The sequence below is a fragment of the Colobus angolensis genome, unplaced genomic scaffold (genome assembly GCF_000951035.1).
Source record: "Colobus angolensis palliatus isolate OR3802 unplaced genomic scaffold, Cang.pa_1.0 Scaffold311, whole genome shotgun sequence".
Lineage (NCBI taxonomy): Eukaryota > Metazoa > Chordata > Mammalia > Primates > Cercopithecidae > Colobus > Colobus angolensis.
In genome coordinates this window covers 910242-934692 of record NW_012116389.1, presented here as the reverse complement: position 1 = coordinate 934692, position 24451 = coordinate 910242, and the positions used below count along the sequence as shown (strand labels likewise).

General features: G+C 42.9%; 2 protein-coding genes across 4 annotated transcripts in view; one reads left to right on the top strand and one right to left on the bottom strand.

Annotated features, from left to right (window-relative positions):
- ULK4 (unc-51 like kinase 4) overlaps positions 1 to 4098 on the top strand; it is a 728320-nt gene extending 724222 nt beyond the window's left edge. The window contains exons 36-37 of the mRNA XM_011950984.1: positions 1129 to 1214; positions 3705 to 4098. Coding sequence (XP_011806374.1) covers positions 1129 to 1214; positions 3705 to 3768 — 150 coding nt within the window. The 3' untranslated portion in view covers positions 3769 to 4098. The remainder of the gene's footprint in view (positions 1 to 1128; positions 1215 to 3704) is intronic.
- A 5984-nt stretch (positions 4099 to 10082) lies between these two features.
- The window catches only part of CTNNB1 (catenin (cadherin-associated protein), beta 1, 88kDa), a 44111-nt gene continuing 29742 nt past the window's right edge, over positions 10083 to 24451 (bottom strand). For 2 of the 3 annotated variants that reach the window (XM_011950933.1, XM_011950936.1), the window contains 9 exons: positions 23431 to 23575; positions 17084 to 17187; positions 16663 to 17001; positions 16236 to 16394; positions 14695 to 14814; positions 14028 to 14178; positions 13818 to 13939; positions 12430 to 12490; positions 10083 to 11387 (listed from right to left, as the gene is read on the bottom strand). In XM_011950933.1, coding sequence (XP_011806323.1) covers positions 11179 to 11387; positions 12430 to 12490; positions 13818 to 13939; positions 14028 to 14178; positions 14695 to 14814; positions 16236 to 16394; positions 16663 to 17001; positions 17084 to 17187; positions 23431 to 23575 — 1410 coding nt within the window. In that variant the 3' untranslated portion in view covers positions 10083 to 11178. The remainder of the gene's footprint in view (positions 11388 to 12429; positions 12491 to 13817; positions 13940 to 14027; positions 14179 to 14694; positions 14815 to 16235; positions 16395 to 16662; positions 17002 to 17083; positions 17188 to 23430; positions 23576 to 24451) is intronic. The other variant, XM_011950934.1, reaches the window with a different exon arrangement.

The following is a 24451-nucleotide window of genomic DNA, read 5'->3' as shown; positions in this document are numbered from 1 at the left end:
GGGAAAGGATCTCAGTGGAGGTGCAAATGCATTCGTATATAATTCAGAGTTCATGTTAATGTTGAGTTACCCCTGTGACCTATCATGAGTGATTGGTTAAAAAATGTTGAGCCTCTTAACTAAGGAGACAATAATCCAGCCTTGGTTGCTGTGATCAAAGTCAGCTGAAGCCATCCTGGTTCCAACCTCATGGTGGGGAATCTGGCTCCATGTGTACTCCTGTAGCAGCCCCTTAATTTCACTAAGCCTTGGTTACCTCATAAATAAAACATGATATATACTTACCTTGTAAGGTAGGCTGTTGAGAAAACATATAGGAAACAGCCTTCTGAAATGTAAAGTGCCATACAAGTGTTTATTACAAGAAATTTTAAACTAACAAAGATAACAATAGGAGGCGATGGTAAATTAAGAGAAGCAAGTCTAATAGTAGAATCAAAACCTTCTCTTCTCTGCCTTTCAGGACATGGACTCATTCTGTAAAGGGACTGAATTGTAAGGTCTCTGGATGCCAGAGCTGGATAAAACCCTACCTGAGCCTATTCTAGCCCTGAGAGTTTATGATTCTGCAAATAGGTGCTACAGAGTCAGGCATGCCCAAGTGTTTCTCTCACAGGACTGTGGCGATTAGCATGAGCACACCTCCTGGGGTTATTAATGCCTCTCTCCCAGGTCCCCAGGCACCTTCTTGGCATCCTTCTGTCCATATGAAAGAGATCATGTTGGGCTCAGAGCCCCAGAAACAGATTTCCAGTTGCTAGCCAGGCCCTCTGAGTCCCAGCACAGAAAACGTAGTTTTGCTTTAATTGGAAAGTTCAGGTTCCCAGACACAAACCCTCCTGAGAGAGCTGCAGGAGGCATCCTGCCCTGAGCTGGCCGTCTCCTGCCCCAGCGGACTGCCTTGTCCCTTCCCCAAGGACCACCAGTGTCCTGCCTCTTTTCCCTTGGTCAGCAGTACTCTGTGGGGGAGGTTAGGCATGGGGGTTGCAGACAAGCCCAGGGGACATCCTCCCCAGTGCCTTAGGCAGCCACAGCACCATGCAGGCCTGATACTCAGGGTGCCCATCTAACAGGGCATGAATCAGGATGGGTCAGCTGACCACTGTCTTCTCCCTCCTGCCCTTGCAGATCACCTCCAATGAGAAGCACTTGGAGAGCCTCAAGAATGCGGGCAGCCTCCTACGGGCTCTGGAGCAGCTGGCCCCCAGGAGTGGGTAAGCAGGGCCGGGAGGATCAGCAGAGTCTGCTCCGGATCAGCATACACTCTCAGCCATTCCTTTCTTCACTCCCCCCGCCCATCTCCCTCCACACCAGGGACCACCTCCTTCCAGCCCATCACTGTCCACTGAGATCCTTCCCACTGTGGGAGGGGAAGCTCTACCACTCCACCACCGGGAATCCCCAGTTATGGTGGGGAAGGTAGGGGCACAGGAATCCACATGGGAAGGGAAAGTCTTACTCATTCCAGGGGAAACAATATTCCCACCTTCAGGCACCCAAGGAGGTTGAGTGGATGACCAAGTGGGAGATATAAGGAACCTCATGATAAAGGCAGCCCCTGGCCTGTACACACGTGCCCCCATCAGCAGCCCAGGCAGAGGCATCCTCATCACCACCTTGTAGAGGACTCAAGGCCCAGGCAGGGCTGGGGCAAACGTGACAGCTTAGCGTGCTCTGCCGCACCAGGCTACCTTCCTCAGCCAGAAGTTCCGAGGGACCACATACAACTGCGTGTTTGACACCCAGAAGCTGACAGCATGGGGTTAGGCCAGCCTCCCAGTCCTTGGCTGTACAGTCAGTGTGTCTAGAACATCCTAGAAGTGAGTTCCACAGACAGGGGATAGGCCTATCACCCAGGAGCATGTTACATGCTGTAAAAGCAGAAGGAGCCGGCATCCCAGCCAGCCCCACAGAGACGCTGATGCTCACTGGAGCATTTCCCCACCCTAGGGAGAAGGACCCGCCTCCTATGGGGTGCTTGACCTTCACTGGACCTGGAATGCTGTCTGCCATTTCCTGGTCGATTCTGTTTTTAGAACTACATGTTTCTATGAAGTCTGCTTCCTGGTGTGCTTTGGATTTGTTACTAATCTGAAGAAAAATAAGTGGCTGAAGCATTGCTAAGAAGGTGAATTTGCAGAGAAGGCTCAATTCCAATCAGCCTTGTGCATTTAATCCTGGATAGGTGAGAGGGGAGGACACCATCCTTTTTAGCCTAACCCTATGCCTTTTGTCTTCAGCATAAACCACAGAAGTAAGTTCTTATTCATGGTTTTCTGTAAGGTGAGGGGCAGGAGAGACTGACTTCGCTGCAAGAAGCCCCTTCACACCTTGCTGAGCCCCTGCCATGTAAGGTGTGAACAGTGACTCCCTGGACTGGCCTATAAGCCTCCTGTAAGACCGTTTTGAGGAGGACATGCCATCGGATCCTGACCTTGTGCAAAATGCCATTATGAAGCCAGCTACACAGATTTATGCTGAGGGCACAGAGAAACCCACAGAGGAGTGGAGTTTGACAGACAGCTCTGGAGAGCCCCTTTGCTCTAGGCACTTGCGCTATGGGACTCCTCATAGTAGGGACTACAACTGCCTTTTAGCCAAAAATAGCACATCCTCATGCTGGACCCAAATTTGGACCAAATGTGTCAAAACAAGGTTCAGTGGTCCATGAGGCTGGTGGTCTGTCCTGTACCCCAGTACTCCAGCATCTAAACTGTCTACACCAGACAGATCTTGTGTTGGGCAGGGAAGTTGCTCCTGCAAAGTTCTCGTTTGGACTTTGTTCGGATGGCCTAACCAGAAAGGGTTTTCTTGTCAACCAAGAATGAGTGGATGGCAGTCTCAGTTCCGATGCTGCTCTGCCAGTAGTTTCTGTCCTTTCCAGCCTCACTGGGCCTGCTGCGTGCGAGTGGGCAGCATGGCCCCACTAGTCTAGCCTAGACTCAGCCAGGGGCGGGCCAAGTTCAAACGCATTCCTTCTGTCACACAGGGGCTTTGATGCGCAGAGCAGGAATGCATGGCACGGTCGGTCTCCTGGTCACAGCCCCATCCCACTGCCACCCACATCTTTTATGCAGCGCCCCCACCCATTTATTTGGTACCAGCTCTATTTCTGTGCAGTCAAGAGTGTGCCACGAGCTAATTTTACACTTCAAGGGTCACTGGTTTCAGTCTTTTCTTTGCTAACAGTTGTTAAACATAGGTTTAAATGTGTCTCAAACAATTTGCTCCAGTAACAAAGTTCCCATTTTAAGCTCTTAATTGCACATTCACACCTCTAAGAGTAAGAAAGCTCCTGGCTGATTGGCTGGAAAGGGCAACGGAGCAGGGAGGGTCAGTGTGTGGAGTGGGTCTGGGACACATGAGTCAGCTCCAGGCAGGAGCCAGGCAGGCCCACTGAGGACCCCAGGCCTGGTAGAGTCTGGCTGCCTACAGCTCAGTGGCAGTGTTTCTGGCAGTGGTGGCTCAGATAGTGACTGGTGGCTGGGGCTGGGAGCTCAGAAATAGCTCAGGGGTGCTGGCATGGCCAATTCTGAACCCCACCAGGACTGTGGGCCAGGCTTTCCTGCTTCTGCTTTCCAAGAGGATGCTGCAGCTGGTCCATCAGATACTCGGGTACAAAAGAGACTGGCCCCTTTGAAGGGGGGTGGGCATTTTACCTTAAAGATGCCTATTAAGTGTACCTACTTTGGTTTTTCTTACAGTTCATTTGCTGACAGCGTGGTGGCTCCCTTGGCCCTGGAAATCCTCCAAGCTGTTGGACACTAGGCAAGAAAGTGCTTCGCACAAGCCCACCCTGTGACCCCAGCCCTCAGATGCACAAGCGAGGTCAGCTCCCAGACACCTTTGCCACGTCCCCTCACAGCTGTATTTGGACCTAATAAAGTCAGCTGAACCCAGAACCTGGTGGCCCAAGTGCTCACTAACCCCAGGGCCTAGAAAACTGACTCAGAATGGACTTCCTCCGTTCCTGTGGAATGCATCTGGGAAGCCCAGGTTTGTTAGCTGTTCTCAGAAATGTCCTTTCCCTCTCTGTGTGGGCCAGGTGGGCTAAGGTTAGCACTGCCTATGGTAGTAAAGCAGTGGATGCGAAGCACAGTCCTCAGCCTTGCCAGCATCTGTGAGCATCTCTCCTCTCCTCAGGGAAGAGCGGAAGGGCGGACCAGGCAGGAATGCTCTCCCAGCCACAGCTGCAGAGTAAACCTTTGGAAGCTAATCTCTGAGCCTCTTGTCTTCTCCCCTTTTACATGTCTGGCATTTGTTCATTTCAGGAGCAAACTGATTCCAAGAATCCTGGGGAGGGCTAGGTAAGACTCACTGACCAGCACAGATAGTGAAAAGTTTGCCTAAAGGAATGCAAAATGCTCAAGAACATTGGCTTCCTTGAAGGTTTTCCCATCTAGATGGGATGATAGCATCAGGGTACAATCGTTTTCCCCAACTTCTGCCACTTGATCCTGTATCTGCCTCATGTTCCCTCTCACATATGCCTTAGAACCTCCTATGTAAGAGTCAGTCAAGCCCATGGCAGTATTTGGTGGATACTGTGGAAGTACGTTGGGACTGCTGTACTGGGCAGGCTTACTCCTGAATCTGGACTGGGTAGGTAGGGGTGGGCCCTGGGCAGCACTGACCAGATGGGTATGTTGAGGTAATGCCTTGGCCTTTCTGAGGCCTCATTTTCCCCATCTGCAAAATGAAAAGGCTACACTGAATCAGTGGCTGCCAACCCTTTTCCCAGCTCCAGTGCTCTGGTGCTGCTGCTTAGGGGATTTGCCTTCTAACACTGCCCAGATGGATTCTGTCCCAGGCAGTGGCCATGTTGGCCCACAGGTGGCCCCATCTACGGCATCTCAGGAAGCTGGTCATGCTGTCATCAACAGCCCCTCTGACACAGTAATCTGGGTAGTTTGACAGTTTCCATTTGACATTACCTTTGATGCAGTTGTGCACAGAACTGTTGTTTTCATTGTAAAGCATTTCATTGCAGCCCAGCCAGAAGCATCCTCATCAGCACCTCATTACTTAATGAGGTTCTCGGGTCAGTTCTGTGAACACAGGGCCGACATCATCCCTGTGTTATAGTTCAGATATGGTTTCATTGCTTTACAATGAAAACAGTTCTCTGCACAACTGCACCAAAGGGAATGTCAATTACCTTATGTAATCCCCACCACAACCTGCAAAGCAAGCCGCCTTAGTTTCATTTCATTGATGAGGAGACAGACTCAGAGGAGCTGTTTTCACTTGCCCCACAGCTTGGCTGAACCCAGGACTCTGACTCCATACCCTGTGTTCATCCCCTAATGGGGTGCACAAAGCTTGGGCTGTGACTAATTGGGATATGAGAGTGTGCCCTCTAAGAGCATGACCCAGGAACAGGCAGCTTCATTGGACCTCGCATAGCCTACTTATTGCCCATGGTGGGGAGGCTTCACGATTTAAGTCCTCCTGGGCGGTGTGCTCATCACCAGCTGTGTGTGCCCATGTGGCCCTGGCCTGGCTGGTTTTGCCTGCATTTCTGGGAGTGAGTGGGGAGTACTTGATGGAGCAGCCAGAGGCTTGGTTCTCAGCTCCAGTGGCTTTGCCTGCTGGATACAGGAACAGGTTCAGGTTTGTTTTCTTTGCCATCTCCCTTTAGTTCTTAGGTGGGGGAACGCCCGTGGGGTTCTGGGTCTGGAGTCCTGTCAAGGTAGTTCAGAGCAGTGGAAGATTCTTCTTCCTTTTCCCCTTTTCACTTGAGCGAGGAGGAGCCTTTGCTGTTTGACAGAGAAGAGGAAACTTACTATTCCAGAGCCATTTTGTTCAGTGGACCACTCCTGGCCCTGGGCCCCAGTGTTGCCTATCTGGGGAAAAGCTTATCTGAATCAGCAAGGACAAGGAGATGATGGTCCCAAGCAGAGCTCACTGCCCTGCCAAACGTGCCGGGTCACTAAAGTTAGTCCATGCCAAGCCTTGTACCCTGGTGAGGCTGTGTCCTGGAAGAAAGGTGCCTATGGAAAGCAGCAGCCTAGATCCCTTTGAGTTCAGAGGTAGGGGATATGAGCAGCCTGGTTGGGCAGAGGGCAGCTTGTAGTAGTAACCCTTCCCTGCCCTCCCCAGGCCTGTACCTTAGTATTTGGCATGCCTAAGTGGCTCCATTCTGAGAGCAGAGCTGACCCCTCAGCTCTTAGGATTCTGGCAGTGGCAAGGGGCCCACCCCTCCTAGCCCTCTCCTTCCCTCCATCCCCAAGCGTCAGCTATTTGCTAATTAGCTACAATCCACTGGCTGTCTTCAGGGATAAATGGTGTCACTGAAGTCACAGAGGTGAGAGGCAAAGGAGGTGACAAGCAATAGTGCACAGAGGAGGCTCAGGTGAGTGGCTGCACACAGGACTATTCCTCTCCCTCCACCAACAGCAAGCCCAAAGTTCCAAGACCTTGCCTTAACTTACAGCCGAGTGTGCATCCCCATTAAGCTGTCCCTCTGTGAAGCACCATTTGGGGTAACTGTGGTCACAGGTGCCCTGAAAGGTGCTGATAGTCACTCGTGGCACTTGAGTCAGTGGAATGCAGCAACAATTTACTCTTATGATTCTTTGCAGTTTATCTTTCCAAGTTTCTCCTATTAGCTAATGAGGTTCTCAGGTCAATTCTGTGAACACAGGGCAGGCATCATCCCTGTGCTATAGTTGAGAAAATGGGGGCTCTGGTGGCTAAGGCTCTTGTACAAGGTGATGTGAGAGGAATCTCCCTCACCAGATCTCTCCTGTCTCCACCTGAAGCAAGATGCCCTTTTTCTTTCCCTGGCAACAGAAAAATGCAATGTAGAATATAATCGTATACATACAGGGGCTACGGTAGCAAGTGGTATGGCTACAAGAAAGCTACAAGAGGCTTGGCCTCCTGGGAGAGCTGTCTGGAGTGGGGTTGGGGGAGACCAGGCAAAGCTAGGCAGTCTTGGCCTCAGGCTTCAGTGCAGTTGAGAAGTGGTGTGTGGGAGCGAGAAGCTGGGCCTAGAATGAGGAGCTTTAAACTGGCCTTTAAAGTCCAGCCTCTGGCCTCTCCCATCAGAGGCTTGATGTTGAGGCGGTGGACAAATGCATTAAGGGTTTTAATGATTACATTTGAATGGTAATATCCAATCCAGAAGCCTGGCACCAATGAAGCCTGGTGAAAACACCCAAAAGATAAACAGCAGTCTCTCCCGCACACGCTGTTAGTCCTCTCCCCATCTCCTCCTACAAGGTGTCCATTGCCACCAGGGTCTTTGTGTGCATCCAGGGATGGTCTATGCATGTCTTCACAGATTCTGCACCCACCCCTTTTTACCCATATGTGAGCAGCTGTCAACTCTGCTCCTTGCTTTTTCTCCTAATAATGTATTTTGAAGACCGTTTTATACCAAAACACAGCTTTATGTGCCGTTTTTCCCCCCCTTTTGACTGCAGAGTGGTCCACCAAATAGATGCATCGAAATTTGCTTAACTAGTTAGGTTCCCTTTTGATAGCTATTTGGGTTGCTATCTCTGATAGTGCTGCAATGAATTCCTCGTACATACTTGGGAGTATACCTCAAATAATTCTGAATAGAACTGCTTTGTCACAGAGTGGCTCTCAGTCGTACCTAACATGGAAATTACGTTTATGGACACACAGACCTTTCCCTATCCATGCCCAAACCTACCTTGGAAATACATAGGGGTGGAGTTTCTCCTTTGCTTTCCTGCATACCCTTATACCTGTTATGACCTTCCCCCACAACCTGAACTCTGAAACTTGTCACTTCCTTCTACGTTTACTGGAGTCTGAAGTGGTGGAATGGATACTATACAAAATTCCAAATAGGAGGCCGTGATACCATAATTTCACTTCGGTGGGTGATCTGCTCAAGGCAAGGAAAGGCAGGTTCTCAATAGAACTGCAGATCAATTTAGCATTCTTTGCTTTACAAACAAAACAGCACAATTCACATCATCTTTTTATTATAGCAACCAAGAGTTAGAGTGTATTTATCTTAAGAGCTTTCATTATTAAGGATTCAGATCATCAGATTTCAAAGCTTCATGTCTGTAAGATCTGCCCCAACATAGAAAAGCTTCCTTCTTTGGTTCAATGGTGGTTGCTGCAATGGGATCAAATGTCTTAACTCTCAAGGCTGTCTCATTAACTACAGCACAACTGAAAAAAGAAAACTTACACTGGAAAGCCCTCCTATTCTCAACGGCCATGTTCACTTTGTCATTTTCACCTCCTGTACCCAAAAATGCAAGTGGGCAGCCTTTCATTTAGGCCTTTTCCTCCCCACCACTATTTCTGGTATGAAAACTTGACCTCACTTTCTTCACCACCATTTACAGGAAAGGTTAGGCACCTTGCCAGCATCCTCTGCACCTCCCTCTTCCAGGTAACCATTATTCCGATTTCTACTCAGCTAATCATCTCCTCGCTCCATCCACGGATATTTTCCTTAAAATAGCTTGTCCCTTTTTTGAATCAATGAAGATCAATGGAGTTCTAAAGCATGCATCATCTGTGACTTTTGTTCAGTATTATGTGAAATATATGCATACTATACTGATACCCACATCACCGAAGCTATAGTTTTTCACTCCAGTGTCTCTTGTGTGAACAGAGATTGTTGGACACATGGGCGTCCAGGATAGACTGTCAACATTGTGGCCCACCAAGCCTTACTGACGCTTGAGGCAAAAGAAACAATCAATCAGTCAGTCAGTAATACTGCCTTTATTTAAAATCTTGATATTTTGTTGGGTCATGGGTGTTTTTCTATATTTTTATTCCATTGGCTGGCTGTTTCACACCTTTATGAAAAAGTCACTCTCCTCCCACACTGATCTCCAACGCTGTCTCTGAAGAGTCTTCAAATGCCTGTTATTCTGTGTTAATGTATTAATCTGTGTTTATATCCCTATTCCTGTCAGGGTTAACTAACTTTAGCTTTATATTAGTTAGGCCTTGACAGCTGCTGGAGCAAATACTCCTATTTTTCCTAAGCGTCTTGGCTATTATTCACCCTTGGTATTTCCAGAATCACCTTGCTGAACTGGATTAACTCTCACATTAAAAGTTTTTAAACTTCAAAAATACAATGAATTAGCAAAGCTCTGAAAGTGTTTTCTGGTTTTAAAAAGTTCTGTAAATGAAACACCCTGCGGTGGCTCTTTATGTTGAAAGCTGAATTCACTGAAGATCTTCAGTGTTAACCTACCAATAGCCCCTAGGCTTCTTGAAATACTGGCTGGTTTGGTTTATCACACATGAGACAGAACCTGAGACCTACCACCTCATCAGCTATGTGAATGTTTCTTTTCAAACCCTAATTATTACATTTTAGACCACAATGAAGAATTTATTTTTGCAAAGCAAGGGCATTCACAAAAAGGCCTCCCCAGATGAAGCTGATTTTTAATGAAAAAGAACTGAATGTATGTTTTTCTCATAATTGTCACTATCAAAATAAAAACAGTAAATCAGAAACAGCTCTCCCTAAAGACAAAACACTTTCACTTTTTATAAGACCAAAACAAGTCTTAACAGGTCTACCTGAAGAGATGAACTAAGCTTGTCAGACCTACCACCAGGATGATTGATAGGATCATCTGGCAGATAGTGTGGAAGGCTCATTCTGGTTCTGATTATGTTCAGATACACATCAACACTTAAACCTATTTAATTATTAGTTCAAAGTAGAGTTGTTGAAGGAATTCCCCTCTCCCAATGAGTCACACTTCTGTGACGGTGATTCAAATCCAAATCCAGGTAGTTAATATTTCATTACCTTAATGGAATCAAACCATCTGAGAGATTGGGGTAGAGATAGATAGTCTGCTTGGCTTTCTCCCACAAAAGCCCAGAACTAATCACAGTGTGCAAGGCTGAAACACTTTTTTGGGGGTGCAATGTAACCCAGGGCCAAATGCTAAAGAAACTTGGCAAACTGCATCTAGAGAAGTAAGGCCTTCTCTATCGCTACAACAAATTACTTCACTATGTATCTATCTTCCTCAGTATAAAGTTGAGTTGGAAAAACTTACTTACCACCCTCACAAACCATTTAATAAGAAAAAAAAGTGACACAATCGAATGAATTAAAAGTTTAATTCTGAACCATTTTTTTATAACCGCATTTTCTCTTGAAGCATTGTATCACAGCAGGTTACAACAACTTTGGGATAAAAGGCAACTGGTAAACTGTCCAAAACAAGGTTCCAAATAACACCTCTTACTGATTTACCCTACCCATACATATCCCAAATAAAGTTTTTGATCAAAAACATGAAATAGATCCACCTGCTTATTTTAAGCATATTAAAAAGGAAACTAATTGGACCATTTTCTATTTGTCTATTTTATACAAAAAGGCTACACAATGTTACACTTTATTCAGATTACAATTATTAGAGTGATTATGAATTAGTGTTCTACACCATTACTCAATTCTTAAAAATTAGAAATTGCTGTAGCAGTATTCACTATAACTTAACACTACGAGAGACTTAAACTAACAGTTACTGAAAAAAAAAAAAAAAAAATTAAAGAGCTACTTCAAAGCAAGCAAAGTCAGTACCATTACAGATATTTAAAAAAAAAAAAAATTTAACAAGCAAGGCTAGGGTTTGATAAATTCCATCTTGTGATCCATTCTTGTGCATTCTTCACTTCTTGAGTCACTCCCAAAATCCATTTGTATTGTTACTCCTCGACCAAAAAGGACCAGAACAAAAAGTTTACTTCAATTGTTCCCATAGGAAACTCAGCTTGGTTAGTGTGTCAGGCACTTTCTGAGATACCAGCCCACCCCTCGAGCCCTCTCAGCAACTCTACAGGCCAATCACAATGCAAGTTCAGACAATACAGCTGTATAAAGAGAAAAAGGCTGCTATTAATGTTTAAAACAGCAAATGTTACTCATTTGAGTATTAAGTTGCAAAAGCTGTGGCAAAAAAACATTAAAGTTAATAACTTCCACACATGATCACATAACAACCAGAAATCTGAGAACATTCCGATGTTCCAAGACATCTCCTTTCAAAGTATATACCTGTTTTTGCGGCAGATTTACAAATAGCCTAAACCACTCCCACCCTACCAACCAAGTCTTTCTGAAGTTCTGTAGGCAGAGTAAAAGTATTTTACCCAAACTGGCTTTTTAAAACTTCTTACCTAAAGGATGATTTACAGGTCAGTATCAAACCAGGCCAGCTGATTGCTATCACCTGGAGGCAGCCCATCCATGAGGTCCTGGGCATGCCCCAGATCTGGCAGCCCATCAACTGGATAGTCAGCACCAGGGTGGTGGCCACCCATCTCATGTTCCATCATGGGGTCCATACCCAAGGCATCCTGGCCATATCCACCAGAGTGAAAAGAACGATAGCTAGGATCTAGAAGAGTCAGGGTGTCAACAAAATACAAGAAGGAAGGCAAAAGACAGAGGAGAGAAACAGACATAGTTAAGGGCATCCAAAGTTCAGCAGCAAACTTGTCAGAAAACAATGCTTTCTAGCCTCTTCAACTTCTAGCTTTCTTTAGCCAAGTAATTACTCAGTGCCAAACCACCCATGAGACTACACAAATACCGTCTGTTTCCATCAGAGGGGCACACCAGCAGGGCCCAGTCACATCATTAGTCTAACCCTGAACACACTGCATTTACCCCTGTCAGAGACTTGGGGTTCCCAAGGAGGAGAAGCAGGAATCTACTGTGTGACCACCTAGGCAATGAGAACCCATGGGAAGGAAGATTAAGACAATAATGAGGTCTGGCAGGTGTAATCTATCTTGACAAAAAGTCCAAGTGACACCAACAAAAGTACTAAGGAAAGTTAAGGCACTATTTCAATGAAACCTCAACATATTTTATCTTAGGGTTGACATGTTATTTGTCACAGTAAGAATCCGCGCTTTAGTGGTTTCGTAATTAGGTAGAAGCAGATGAGGTTATAAATGTAAGACAGTTATAATTGTTAGTGGTCTACCCCATCCTCTATGTTCATTACCCAGATTTGAATTAGCTTTTCAAGAAAACCCTGATAATGCAACTATGTAAAAACCCACCCCAGATCTGAGCCTAGAGACAGGAGTTTTCCTGTCTTCCTTGGGTAGCTTATAGACAAAAGGTATTATGAGTCCTCTGGCCAAAAAGAGAATAAAAAGCCAGGTAAACTGTAACAGCCTACACTGCAGAGGCCTAGTAGTAGCATGTATTTGTTGGTGGTGTAATCCTACTGCTATTCATCGTGTGGCTCTGAATTCCCTGCGCTCCATTAAAGATACTGTTGCTGACTGGAATTTAAGAACTGCTTTTAATTGAAGCCATTACTTTTCTGCCAACACTAGTTTCCCAGATGAGCAAACCAGCTCTTCTGATCAAGTTTTAGAACTTTAGCTTGATCTGGAGTTAATCGAGAAATATGAGACGCATACCATCCTGGCGATATCCAAGGGGTTCTCCCTGGGCACCAATATCAAGTCCAAGATCCGCAGTCTAGATAAACAGGCACAAGGCAAGAAAGAATAAAAAGCAAAATGAAAATTCTCAACTTAAAAGTACACTAATTTTTTTAAACATACTTTCAGATTACAAAGGAAACAAGTAACTCCAACATTACACAAATACTTAGAAAATGGAAGTTCTTCAAAACTCCACCCCTCAAAGATACATTTTTTTTTCTCTTTGCACCTCACATTAAAAACATTCACTGACTTGTCTTTCAACAAATACATATTAAGCACCGACTATGTGCTGCCAGGCACTGTTCTACGTGCTAGAGATATAGCAGTTAAAAAAAAAAAAAAAAAAAAACCGGCAAAATGCCTACCCCCAAACAGGAGCTGCTGACAGGATGTGTTGTATGAAAGAAAAGTTTTAGCCTGAGCAGCTGGACAGACAAAGCTGACATCAAGACAAAGACAGTCAAAACAGGTTTGTGGAAGGGGGTAGGTGGAGAAAGTTAAGGGCTCAAGTTGGAACATGTTAATAAGATGCCTATTAAAAACCCAAGTAACACACTACTCACTGGTAATTTGCTCTGCTTTATTTTTTTTTTTTTTTGAGTTGGAGTCTGGCTCTGTTGCTGAGTGCAGTCTGTTAACTCCTGGGTTCAAGCAATCCTCCTGTCCCAGCCTCCCCAGTAGCTAGGACTATAGGCATCCATCCCCATGCCCAGCTAATTTTTAAATTTTTTTGTACAGATGGGGTTTCACTATGTTGCCCAGGCTGATCTTGAACTCCTGGCCTCAAGAGCTGCATCGTTTTAAACCTAATAATCTCTCTTTCCATTCACTCAACAAATATAATCCACTGTATGACTGTGTACCATCAGTGATCACTACAGAGTGGACAAAATAAACTTCCAGGGTGGTTCTAGTTTTATTAGAAACAATGTTTCAAAGGACACCTGTACTGAGGACAAATACTGAAGGCAAATTCATAGCACAAATTCAAATAGAAAAGTTTTATTAAAGTTTAGTAAAAACTACTGACAAACTGTCCTCTAACAGTGTTTGACACTGCCTCTTTCCTTATATCCTTTTGAAAATTCATCTTTAATCTGGTAACATTTTTCATCTTTCTCCCTTATGAATTATAATTTTAAATAGCACAACTTATTTGTAATGATTCTGAACAGGTCCTTTAAAGTTTGTGTTATAGTTCTTCCTTAGGGCAGTTGCTGGACAGCATAAAGAAGAAATACTCAAGCCAGGGAAACATCAATGCAAATGAATGGGTACTAAGTGTTTCGAGAGGAAAGAACGAGCTGCTTTACCCGCTCTAGGAACTACCAGATAAATAACTGCTCACATTTCCCTACCTCATTCCAAGCCATTGGCTCCGTTCTGAAGAGAGAGCTGGTCAGCTCAACTGAAAGCCGTTTCTTGTAATCCTGTGGCTTGTCCTCAGACATTCGGAACAAAACAGCAGCTGCATACGTCGCTAAGAGACAAGGAAAAAAAGGCCCTTGAGGAAAAACTGAGACTTCAATGTACACATCTGCTAAAGGCTTTGGTTCCTTTTTACTTACCCACACCTTCATTCCTAGAGTGAAGTAACTCTGTCAGAGGAGCTGTGGCTCCCTCAGCTTCAATAGCTTCTGCAGCTTCCTTGTCCTGAGCAAGTTCACAGAGGACCCCTGCAGCTACTCTTTGGATGTTTTCAATGGGAGAATAAAGCAGCTAGGGAGAAAACACAAACAAAACCTAATTAAATCTAAAGCTAAAACATGGCAAGCCCCCCACTGTGGTGCAAACATTCCGAATTCAGAGTGCAAGAGGCATTCACACTGTAGTAAATAATACTCTCTGAATTTTATGTCCTAGGGTGTTTCATACTCTGGAGCATTGGATTTCCAGAATACTTTTTAGCTATAAACCCTTTCTTCAGAGGCAACTCTAACTGATCTAAGATTTGGAAAATCCAGAATTGGTTGGGGGCCTATGCCCCGCCTCTGGCAGCCCAGGTCAGCTCTCCCCTCTAAAACTAGGCACCCGTAAAAGTGAAATGTGAAATCTCCTCCCTCTTCTCGAGTCTCAGTGTTTCTCCTACTGACCAAAAAAATGAAGGGAATTTTCATAAAATTAAATGTTGGTGCCCCTATTATGGTCCCTAATTTTCTGAAATTTTATTAGTCATTACAATCTGGAAATTTTAGGGACATAAAACCTAGAACACTTCACTTAAAAGCAACATACCTGCACAAACAATGGAATGGTATTTAGTCCTCTGATTACAATTCGGTTGTGAACATCCCGAGCTAGGATGTGAAGGGCTCCAGTACAACCTTCAACTATTTCTTCCATGCGGACCCCCTCCTGCCAAAAGAAACATGGTTAACAAATAGGGCATTCTCCTCTGTAAAGCTGCTGAACTTGAAAGACTTTGCATTCTGAGGAACAATTATTAGACTATAATTATTTACATTATATACCCGAAGTTCCCCATAACTTGCAATTAGTTCGGGAATGAAGGAGGATTCCATTAACTTGAATGTCACTGAAAAGAGGCCTCCTGGCAGCACTAATTCAAGGCAGCACCCCTCCCCCATACACAGTGCAACCGTTTCCACATAGCACTGAGTCCCAAAGACAACTTTCCTACAGTAAGGGCACCAATCATTCTGGGTAAAAGGTATATAAAGAGAGAAGATGAGAAAGTAATGCTCAGACTATGTCAACATTTTTCCTTTACATGCCCCCTCTATTTTTGTACATCTTCCATGTATTTGGTGAAAACTTTGCCAAGTTTTAGCACCAACTGCTAAAACTAACTGAGTTGCCAGCAGAAAAATCCACTCCTCACTCTTCCAAGACTATTCAGCTGACAGCCTCATGTATAGAAGTTAGCTTTTGCAATATGTAAGTACCATCTGTTTCTGGATTTGAGTTTTAAAAGGGGTTATGATTCTGCTACATTTAGCAGCTTTTATAAATAATTTGATTCTTGCAAGGACACAAAAACTCCTTTTTTCCTAGAAAAGAGATTTAAAATAAAAGATTCCCTCAACATTCTATTAAGTCACCTCATGGAGATGGGCCAATACCAACAGTAATAAATGAAGCAAGCCAAAGCCCCAATATGAGTACATACACAAAGCAACCAGCAAAATGAGATTCCTAAAATCTGTGCTGGTAGGCTCCATCTTTGTTTTCTAAACTAACCTAATTAAATAAGGTCGTAAAGTCTGAGAAATCAGAAGTGTCTTCAGACTATACTTTTAATGAAGCTACTTTTAAGACTCAAACTTTGTATCAAAGCTTCAGGTTGAGACTATTGTGGTAAAGAGTACAGAAATGCTACTACTTATTTTTGAAATATGTCAATACTGTATTCTTAGGTCCATGAAAAAAGTTCAACTCACAGAAAAGATAATAAAATGGACCGTTAAATATTTATTGTCAAAATTCATGATGAGGCAAGGGTAAGAAGCTCTGAAATTACACAGATTTGGTCTCAAATTATGACTCTACCTCTTCCTAAGTGGGCCTTTGTGTAAGTTAAATGAGAACACTGCATGAAATGCCTAACCCAACCTTTGTAAGACTGACCATGTGAAGGACGTGTCCAAGGAAATATCACTGGGGCCACACTATGCCTTATCTTCTCTGCAGTCATATTTTGTCATCAGCTCTTCAGGAAAAAGGACGGGGGGAACAAATGACCAAAGAAGTTCAGGATCCTTTGGGTCTATGCATTCCTTTTAGACAGCCAGGTATCACTATAAGAATTTACCCACCACAAATTGCTGCTGTGTCCCACCCATGGACGTACGGCGCTGGGTATCCTGATGTGCACGAACAAGCAACTGAACTAGTCGTGGAATGGCACCCTGCTCACGCAAAGGTGCATGATTTGCTGGACAAAGGGCAAGATTTCGAATCAATCCAACAGTAGCCTGAAAAACAGAAGGAAGAATTGGCATACAACTCAACACAATCATTTTCTTAGCCTAAAATTCCCACCACACTAAATCTATTGGGAACAACTAAAAGTAGTTCTGACTACACAAACATTTCAGAATCCTACCCCTATTGCAGCCATACTTCCTACTTACTAAGGAATACAATTCCTAAATTATTGATCACTATGCTTAGCCATCCAACGGCTAGGGATGCTTCATTTTCAATTCTGCAACAAAGGTAAATTCTACTTTGACAATTTACCTTTATCAGAGGCCAGTGGGATGGTGGGTGTAAGAGCTTAACCACAACTGGTAGTCCATAGTGAAGGCGAACTGCATTCTGGGCCATCTCTGCTTCTTGGTGTCGGCTGGTCAAATGACGAAGAGCACAGATGGCAGGCTCAGTGATGTCCTCCCTGTCACCAGCCCGAAGGACAGTACGCACAAGAGCCTCTATACCACCCACTTGGCAGACCATCATCTTGTTCTTATAATTATTGCAAGTGAGGTTAGAAAGAATTCCAGCTGCACAGGTGACTACATTTATATCATCTGAACCCAGAAGCTGAACAAGAGTCCCAAGGAGACCTTCCATCCCTTCCTATGAAGATAAAAACAAATGGTCAGTACAAGCACATACTCATCTTGACTCTGTTCCCATGGCGTCAATTTACTCAATTTACCTGTTTAGTTGCAGCATCTGAAAGATTCCTGAGAGTCCAAAGACAGTTCTGAACAAGACGTTGACTTGGATCTGTCAGGTGAAGTCCTAAAGCTTGCATTCCACCTAGAAAATTAAAAAGGATGTAAGGTCCTAGTCATTAGCTAGAAGTTCCTATCAATCCTAAATATATTTTCTAGTCTTAGAAGGTGTCCTTCTTTATTTCCAGAGTTTACTTCCTTTCACCTAAGTATTTGTTTTCCTCTCATTTTCTAGAATGTTGCTCAGTTTCCCTCTTTTTCCAGTTCACATCACTAGTGACAAATTGTCAAATAGCTACTGTTCCTTTCCTAAGCCGAAGAAGTCTTTGTTATCTCCACTATCCCCCTTAGGTAATATTCTTTTTTTTTTTTTTGAGATGGAGTCTTGCTCTGTCATCCACGTTGGAGTGCAGTGGCACAATCTCGGCTCACTGCAACCTCTGCGTCCCGGGTTCACGCGATTCTCCTGCCTCAGCCTCCCGAGCAACTGGGACTACAGGCGCCCAGCTAATTTTTTATATTTTTTAGTAGAGATGGGGTTTCACCATGTTAGCTAGGATGGTCTCGATCACCTGACTTCGTGATCCGCCTGCCTTGGCCTCCCTAAGCGCCGAGATTACAGGCGTGAGCCACCACGCCGGGCGGTAATATTCTTATTAATTTCTTTTCATCCATTCAATCATTTCAAAAATATTTATTCAGTACCAGGTCCTGCTCTGAGCTGGAGATAGACCAGTGAGCAAAAATATTCAAAAGTTCCTACCCTCAGAACTTATGATCTAGTTGGAAGAGGCAGACAAAAAATATACAATAAACTAAAACCATACAGCATGTCAGATGATATTAAAGGGCTATGGAGAAAAACAATGGAGTGGGGCTGCAATTTTAAGTAGATAATTAGGTCACTTCACTGTGAAGGTGACATCTGACTAAAGACCTAAAGAAGCTAGGTAAATTCCTGGGGTAAGAACAATCCAGAAAGACAGCATGAAAACACTTTACTGCCAGGGACTTTATACAATTCACTGACTGCAATACATGTGTTCCAAGGTTCACAACCTTCCATCCTTTAGGACCCTTAAATGGGGGACATTTACTCTGGCAAAGGAGTATAAATGGAAGCCCAATGCCCACATACTAGATTAACTTCACCCATCCATCTTCAACTTAAACCACTTCTAAATGCAGTAAGAGATACTTTTCCTTGTCTCCTTCATCTTTTAGGTCTGTTTTATTTCCTCAGATGAGGTCTATTTGCTGTAATTCTTACGGTACCCTGTACTTCTCCTTCATAGTATAAGTTAGTCCGCTTTCCCTACAAGACAAAGATCACCTCTATTGGGTTCCTTTTTCATAGTAGCTCCAGCTGCTAATAGAATGATCTGCATAAGACTGATACTCAGGATACTCAGTATTTGTGAAATGACTACCTTCTTTCCCCTCATTAAGACTTCATTCCTTCCCTTTACATAACTATTAACTCTAAGAGAATGGATTTTAACCCCAGATGTCCATCAGAATGGCCTACAGAGACTTTAAAACACACACATTCTGTTTCAGCAGTTCTAGGGTAAAAAAAAGTCCCATGCAGATGACTCTGTGGCATCTCTACCTCCCCTTCCCTGCTGCTCTTACCCCTATATACTAAAAGGGAAACTTCCAAATCTCTAGCCTGCCTCTCTTGCATTCTCTAGTACCTTACATTTTCAGTTACCTACTGACCTTTTAGTCACTTTAAGTCAGCTTCGTTTTTTGGTTTTTTTTTTTTTGAGATGGTGTCGCTTAGGCTGGAGTGCAGTAGCGCAATCTCGGCTCACTGCAAGCTCCGCCTCCCGGGTTCATGCCATTCTCCTGCCTCAGCCTCCCCAGTAGCTGGGACTACAGGTGCCCACCATCCCGCCTGGCTAAACGGCTAATTTTTTTGTATTTTTAGTAGAGACGAGGTTTCACCGTGTTAGCCAGGATGGTCTCGATCTGCTGACCTGGTGATCCACCTGCCTCGGCCTCCCAAAGTGCTGGGATTACAGGCGTGAGCCACCACGCCCGGCCTAAGTCAGCTTCTTAAATTATTATGTTCAAAAATTAAGGATGCCTTCTGAGGGTTCCATTTCTCTTCATGGTACCAATATTGTCCCCTCCACAAACCATTTTTGGTTGCTCCCTTAGCTCCTATATTATTACATTCTGTGATTCTTTCAGACATCTCAGACATTTGCCCTTAGCTATTCAGTTCTAAAACCAAACTATTTCATTCCTAAAAGCCTATAACATCTCAGCAGTCTGTTCTACCTTTTGGTCATTCAAACTGTTAATCTACACGATGCTATTATTAGTATTTTAAACACACCACTGTGATGCTCTGCTATTGATAGACAACCATCAAAAGTGTCTCGGCATCCTTTTAAGATAGTAGACAATACTTTAGTATAACCCCAAGGAACCGTTTAGAATTTGGATCCCACCTAGCCTTCCAAACTGACCAAAGTATTCTGTATCTATGGCTCCAAAGTTGGAATAAAGCATGAATAAACTCCATGAGTAGTAAACATCTTATAGGAACCTAGAAAGTCCTGCATGTTATGGCTCTGCTTACCTAACCTCAACCTCATACCAGGCCATCCACCTCATTACTTACTAAGTTCTGTTTACACAGAGCTTCTCTTCAGCACCTGGATCTCCACAATCTCTTTCCTTCTAAGGCAAGCTCGTCCAACCTGAAGCCCATGGGCCACGTGACCCAGGACAGCTCTGAATGTAGCCCAACACAAATTCGTAAACTTTCTTAAAACATTGAGATTCTTTTGCAATTTTTTTTGTTTTAGCTCATTAGCTATCATTAGTGTATTTGGTGTGTAGTCCAAGACAATTACTCTTCTTCCAATGTGGCCCAGGGGAGCCAAAAGACTGGATACCCCTGGTTCTAAGACATAGCACATGGTGTTCCTTTTCTCTACCTGGAAAACATTTAACCCTCACTTCTTATACAGACAAGAGAGAGGTTCCTTCTCATCCTGCAGTCCCACTTAACATCCCCTTTTCAAGGAGACCCTTTCCCTCTCATCTAATTAGACAATTCCCCTCCCCATTAATTCTTATCACTATTTGCTGTTCACTTCTCCCGTAACACTCATTCTAATTTATGATCACATATTTTTAAATACTTTTGTCACCTTCACAAGACTTATAAGAACAAGCACAGGGACCCTATCTGTTGTGTTACCCAATGTATACCACATGCCTATTCCATTTCTTAAAATACATTAGACGCTATGTTCAGAATAAACAAATGAATGTAAGAATAACCTGGAAGAACTTAAAGATTCCTAGGCTTCTGGTCCCATACAAGTCCAGCTATCTACAGACCTCCCTGTCACTTCAAATAAACACTATGAGATCTTGATATAAAAATTAACACTCCAGGGATTCTGACTAAATAAATCTCAAAATCTGTATTTTTAGCCTACATTACAGGTTACTGCTGGAACAGCTGACAGAATTTACATCCCCTCATTCTGTATGAACTCAGCCACATTTGTCTATCCCCAAGCCTACGGCTCCACTGCCAGCAGTTACCTGCAGCAATCATGTCTTTCTCTCTCATAAAATCCCAAGTAAAATTACTCTCAATTAAGTGGGAAAAAATAAGTGTTGCCAGCCCTATACTTTACTCCCAACATTTCCTTCCATTAAATGCCTTTATATTTTTCCCTCTTTCAATACTGATTTGAAGCTTGCTTTGAAATTCTGGGTAAATGTTGTTAGGTGGGTTACTGAAAGGAGAAAAAATGCTAGGTAGCTAAAGAGTAACTATTTTCATGACACACACACCCCAAGAGGCCCTAGTACAAACCATCTATTCTTTTCCCCAATTGCCAACATACACAAGATACAAAGTACCACATACAAGTTGCCTCCTTAAAAATACTCAGAATAGAAAAAAATTGTTTCTCATACTTAGATGATACCTATTCACTGAGAATACAGAATATCAGGGCAAAACACTGGTCATCATCATCAGGCAAGAGAAAGAAAATGCATACAAATAGGAAGTCTGTTTGCAAACAATATGATTCTATACCTAGAAAACCCCATAATTTCTGCCCAAAAGCTCCTTGATCCAATAAACTTCAGCAAAGTTTCAGGATATAAAAATCAATGTACAGAAGTCAGAAACATTTCTATACACTAACAACATCCAAGCTGCAAGCCAAATCAAGAATGCAATCCCATTTACAAAAGCCACAAAAAGAATAAAATACCTAGGAATACAGCTAACCAGGGAGGTGAAAGATCTCTACAGTAAGAATTACAAAACTCTGCTCAAAGAAATCAGAGATGACACCAACAAATGAAAAGACATTCTATTTCATGGATAGGAAGAATCAATATTGTTAAAATGGCCATACTGCTCAAAGCAATTCACAGATTCAATGCTATTCCTATCAAACTACCAATGGCATTCTTCACAGAATTAAAAAAAAAAAAAAATTTAAAAATTCACATGAACCCAAAAAAGAGCCTGAATAGCCAAGGCAATCCTAGGCAATAAGAACAAAACTGGAGGAATCACTTTACCCAACTCCAAGCTGTACTGTTGATATAAGGTTACAGTCACAGCATGGTACTGGTATAAAAACAGACACACAGACCAATAGAACAGAATAGTGAGCTCAGCAATAAGGCTGCACACCTAAGAAGTCAACAAAAACAAGCAATGGGGAAACGACTCCCTATTCGATAAATGGTGCTGAGATAACTGGCTAGCCACATCCAAGATTGAAACTGCACCCCATCCTTACATGATGTACAAAAATCAACTCAAAATGGATTACAGACTTAAATATAAAACTTAAAACTATAAAAACTCTGCAAGATAACCTAAGAAATACCATTCGGGACATAAGACCTGTCAAAGATTTCATGACGAAGATGCCAAGAGAAACTGCAACAAAAACAAAAACTGACAAATGGGACAGTATAACGAGCTTCTGCACAGCAAAAGAAATCAACAGACAGACAACCTCAGAATGGGAGAATGTTTTGGCAAACTATGCATCTGACAAAAGTCTAATATCCAGAGTTTACAATAAACTTAAATTAAGAAGCGAAAAACAAACAACTCCATTAAAAAGTGGGCAAAGGACATGAACACTTTTCAAAAGAAGACCTACAAGTGGCCAAGAATCATATGAAGAAAAGCTCAACATCATTGATCATTAGAGAAATGCAAATCAAAGCCACAAGATACCGTCTCACACCAGTCAGAATGACTACTAATAAAAAGTCAAAAAATGACAGATGCTGGTGAGGTTGCTGAGAAAACAGAATGCTTATACCCTGCTGGTGGGAAAGTAAATTAGTTCGGCCATTGTGGAAAGCAATTTGGTGATTTGTCAAAAAACTCAAGACACAATTACCATTCAACCCAGCAATCCTATTCCTAGGTATATGCCCAAAGAAAAAGAAATCTTCTACCATAAAGACACATGCACGCATATGTTCACTGCAGCATTATTCACAACAGCAAAGATACGGAATTAACCTAAATGCCCATCAATGGTAGACTGGATAAAGAAAATGTGGTACATATATACTATGGAATACTATGCAGCCATAAAAAAGACCAAGATGTCTTCCACAGCAACACGGATGGAGCTGGAGGCCATTATGCTAAGCAAACTAACACAGGAACAGAAAACCAAATACCACATGTTCTCACTTATAAGTGGGAGGTAAACACTGAGTACACCTGGGCATAAAGAAGGGAACAACAGACACTGGGGCCTACTTAAGGGTGGGAGGTAAAGAACTGAAAAAGTACCTATTGGGTACAATACTTACTGCCTGAGTGACAAAATAATCTGCACACCAAACCCCCGTGACATGCAATTTACCTATATAACAAGCCTGCACATTACCCTGTACCTAAAAGTTAAAACAAAACAAAAAAACTGCTCATGAGCGTCTACTAATAAAGCAATCACTTTATTACATAAAACTGTACTATATTAGAATTTGTCATTTCTCCTATAAATTCACAGGTCTGTTAGCAAATCTTAGGTTTACTCAAAACTGAAGTTACAAACAAATTTTATTAAGCAAAATATATGCCATCATTTTTGATGGATAATAAGAACTCTACCTAAACTAGCCTTAAGTATTTAGCTACAATCCAGATGACAGGTACTTTGAATGTAATCTTGGCTGCAAAATGAATAGGACCATCTATTTTCAGTCATTAAAGTTCTACCACCTTTTCCTAAGAAAAGTAATCTAATTAGAACTGCAGATGCTGTACACAAGACTCAGAATAGATACATATACTTACCAGCTTCTACAATAGCTGGCTTATTACTAGAGCAGACGGATAGCACCTTCAGCACTCTGCTTGTGGTCCACAGTAGTTTCTCATAAGTATAGGTCCTCATTATATTTACTAAAGCTTGGGGTCCACCACTAGCCAGTATGATCAGCTAGAAAGATATATACATATCTTGTTAGTCATGGAATCTTGATCACATGTCTGAGAAGAGCCATATTACCAACATATTTTATTATACAAGAATTTCAGCCAGCTTGTCATTGGACCTAAATGTATTCCTGAACCCCATCACTCAGACCCCCATACTGGGGCCCTATCCAACTTGTCCTTTTAAAGCATTCCATTCAAATTCAGACATCCCAGTCCTCCCAAGAATGTATCAGTTTTGGCCCAATTTCCTTCTTCCCACACTGATCACAGCAGAAGAAAACAATTTAGAAACCATGTTGGTAGGCAAGATTAATGCCCTAAGATGAAAGTTATATCAAAACTGATTCACTGAAAATTTGAACCAGAACTGGCACTTAAAGCTCCTTATCACTTGGCCCTTTAATTTTCCTAATTATATGCACCTTAAAAAGAGATACCATAAAATGATCATTCACTCTTGTCCTTTTATTCCCTGTGTATCTTCCCTTTCAACACTGTCCCAATTTTCTAAAAACAAATTTCATCATTTCATGCTTCTGCTGAAATTTCCCATTGTGCTTTTAAACATGCTGTACAAAGCCCTATGAGATCTGCTGAGTCTATCTCAATAGCCTCACCTCAAACCTTTCTTCCTCTTTACTGTATTTCTTAAATTCCCAAAACTTTCCATCTCCTTCCTTCGTTTCAAAAATGCTGTTTCTCACCTAACCTTCACCTAGTGAATCCCTTCTCATCCTTGAACACTGAACTCAACTATCACTTCCTCCAAGAGGTACCTCCTTGAACCCTCAAAGAGTCTGTTTCACTTGTGTTATGTGCTCTCATAGCCCCACTTCTTCCCACTACATGAATTAAATATTAGGTTATTATTCCCAAT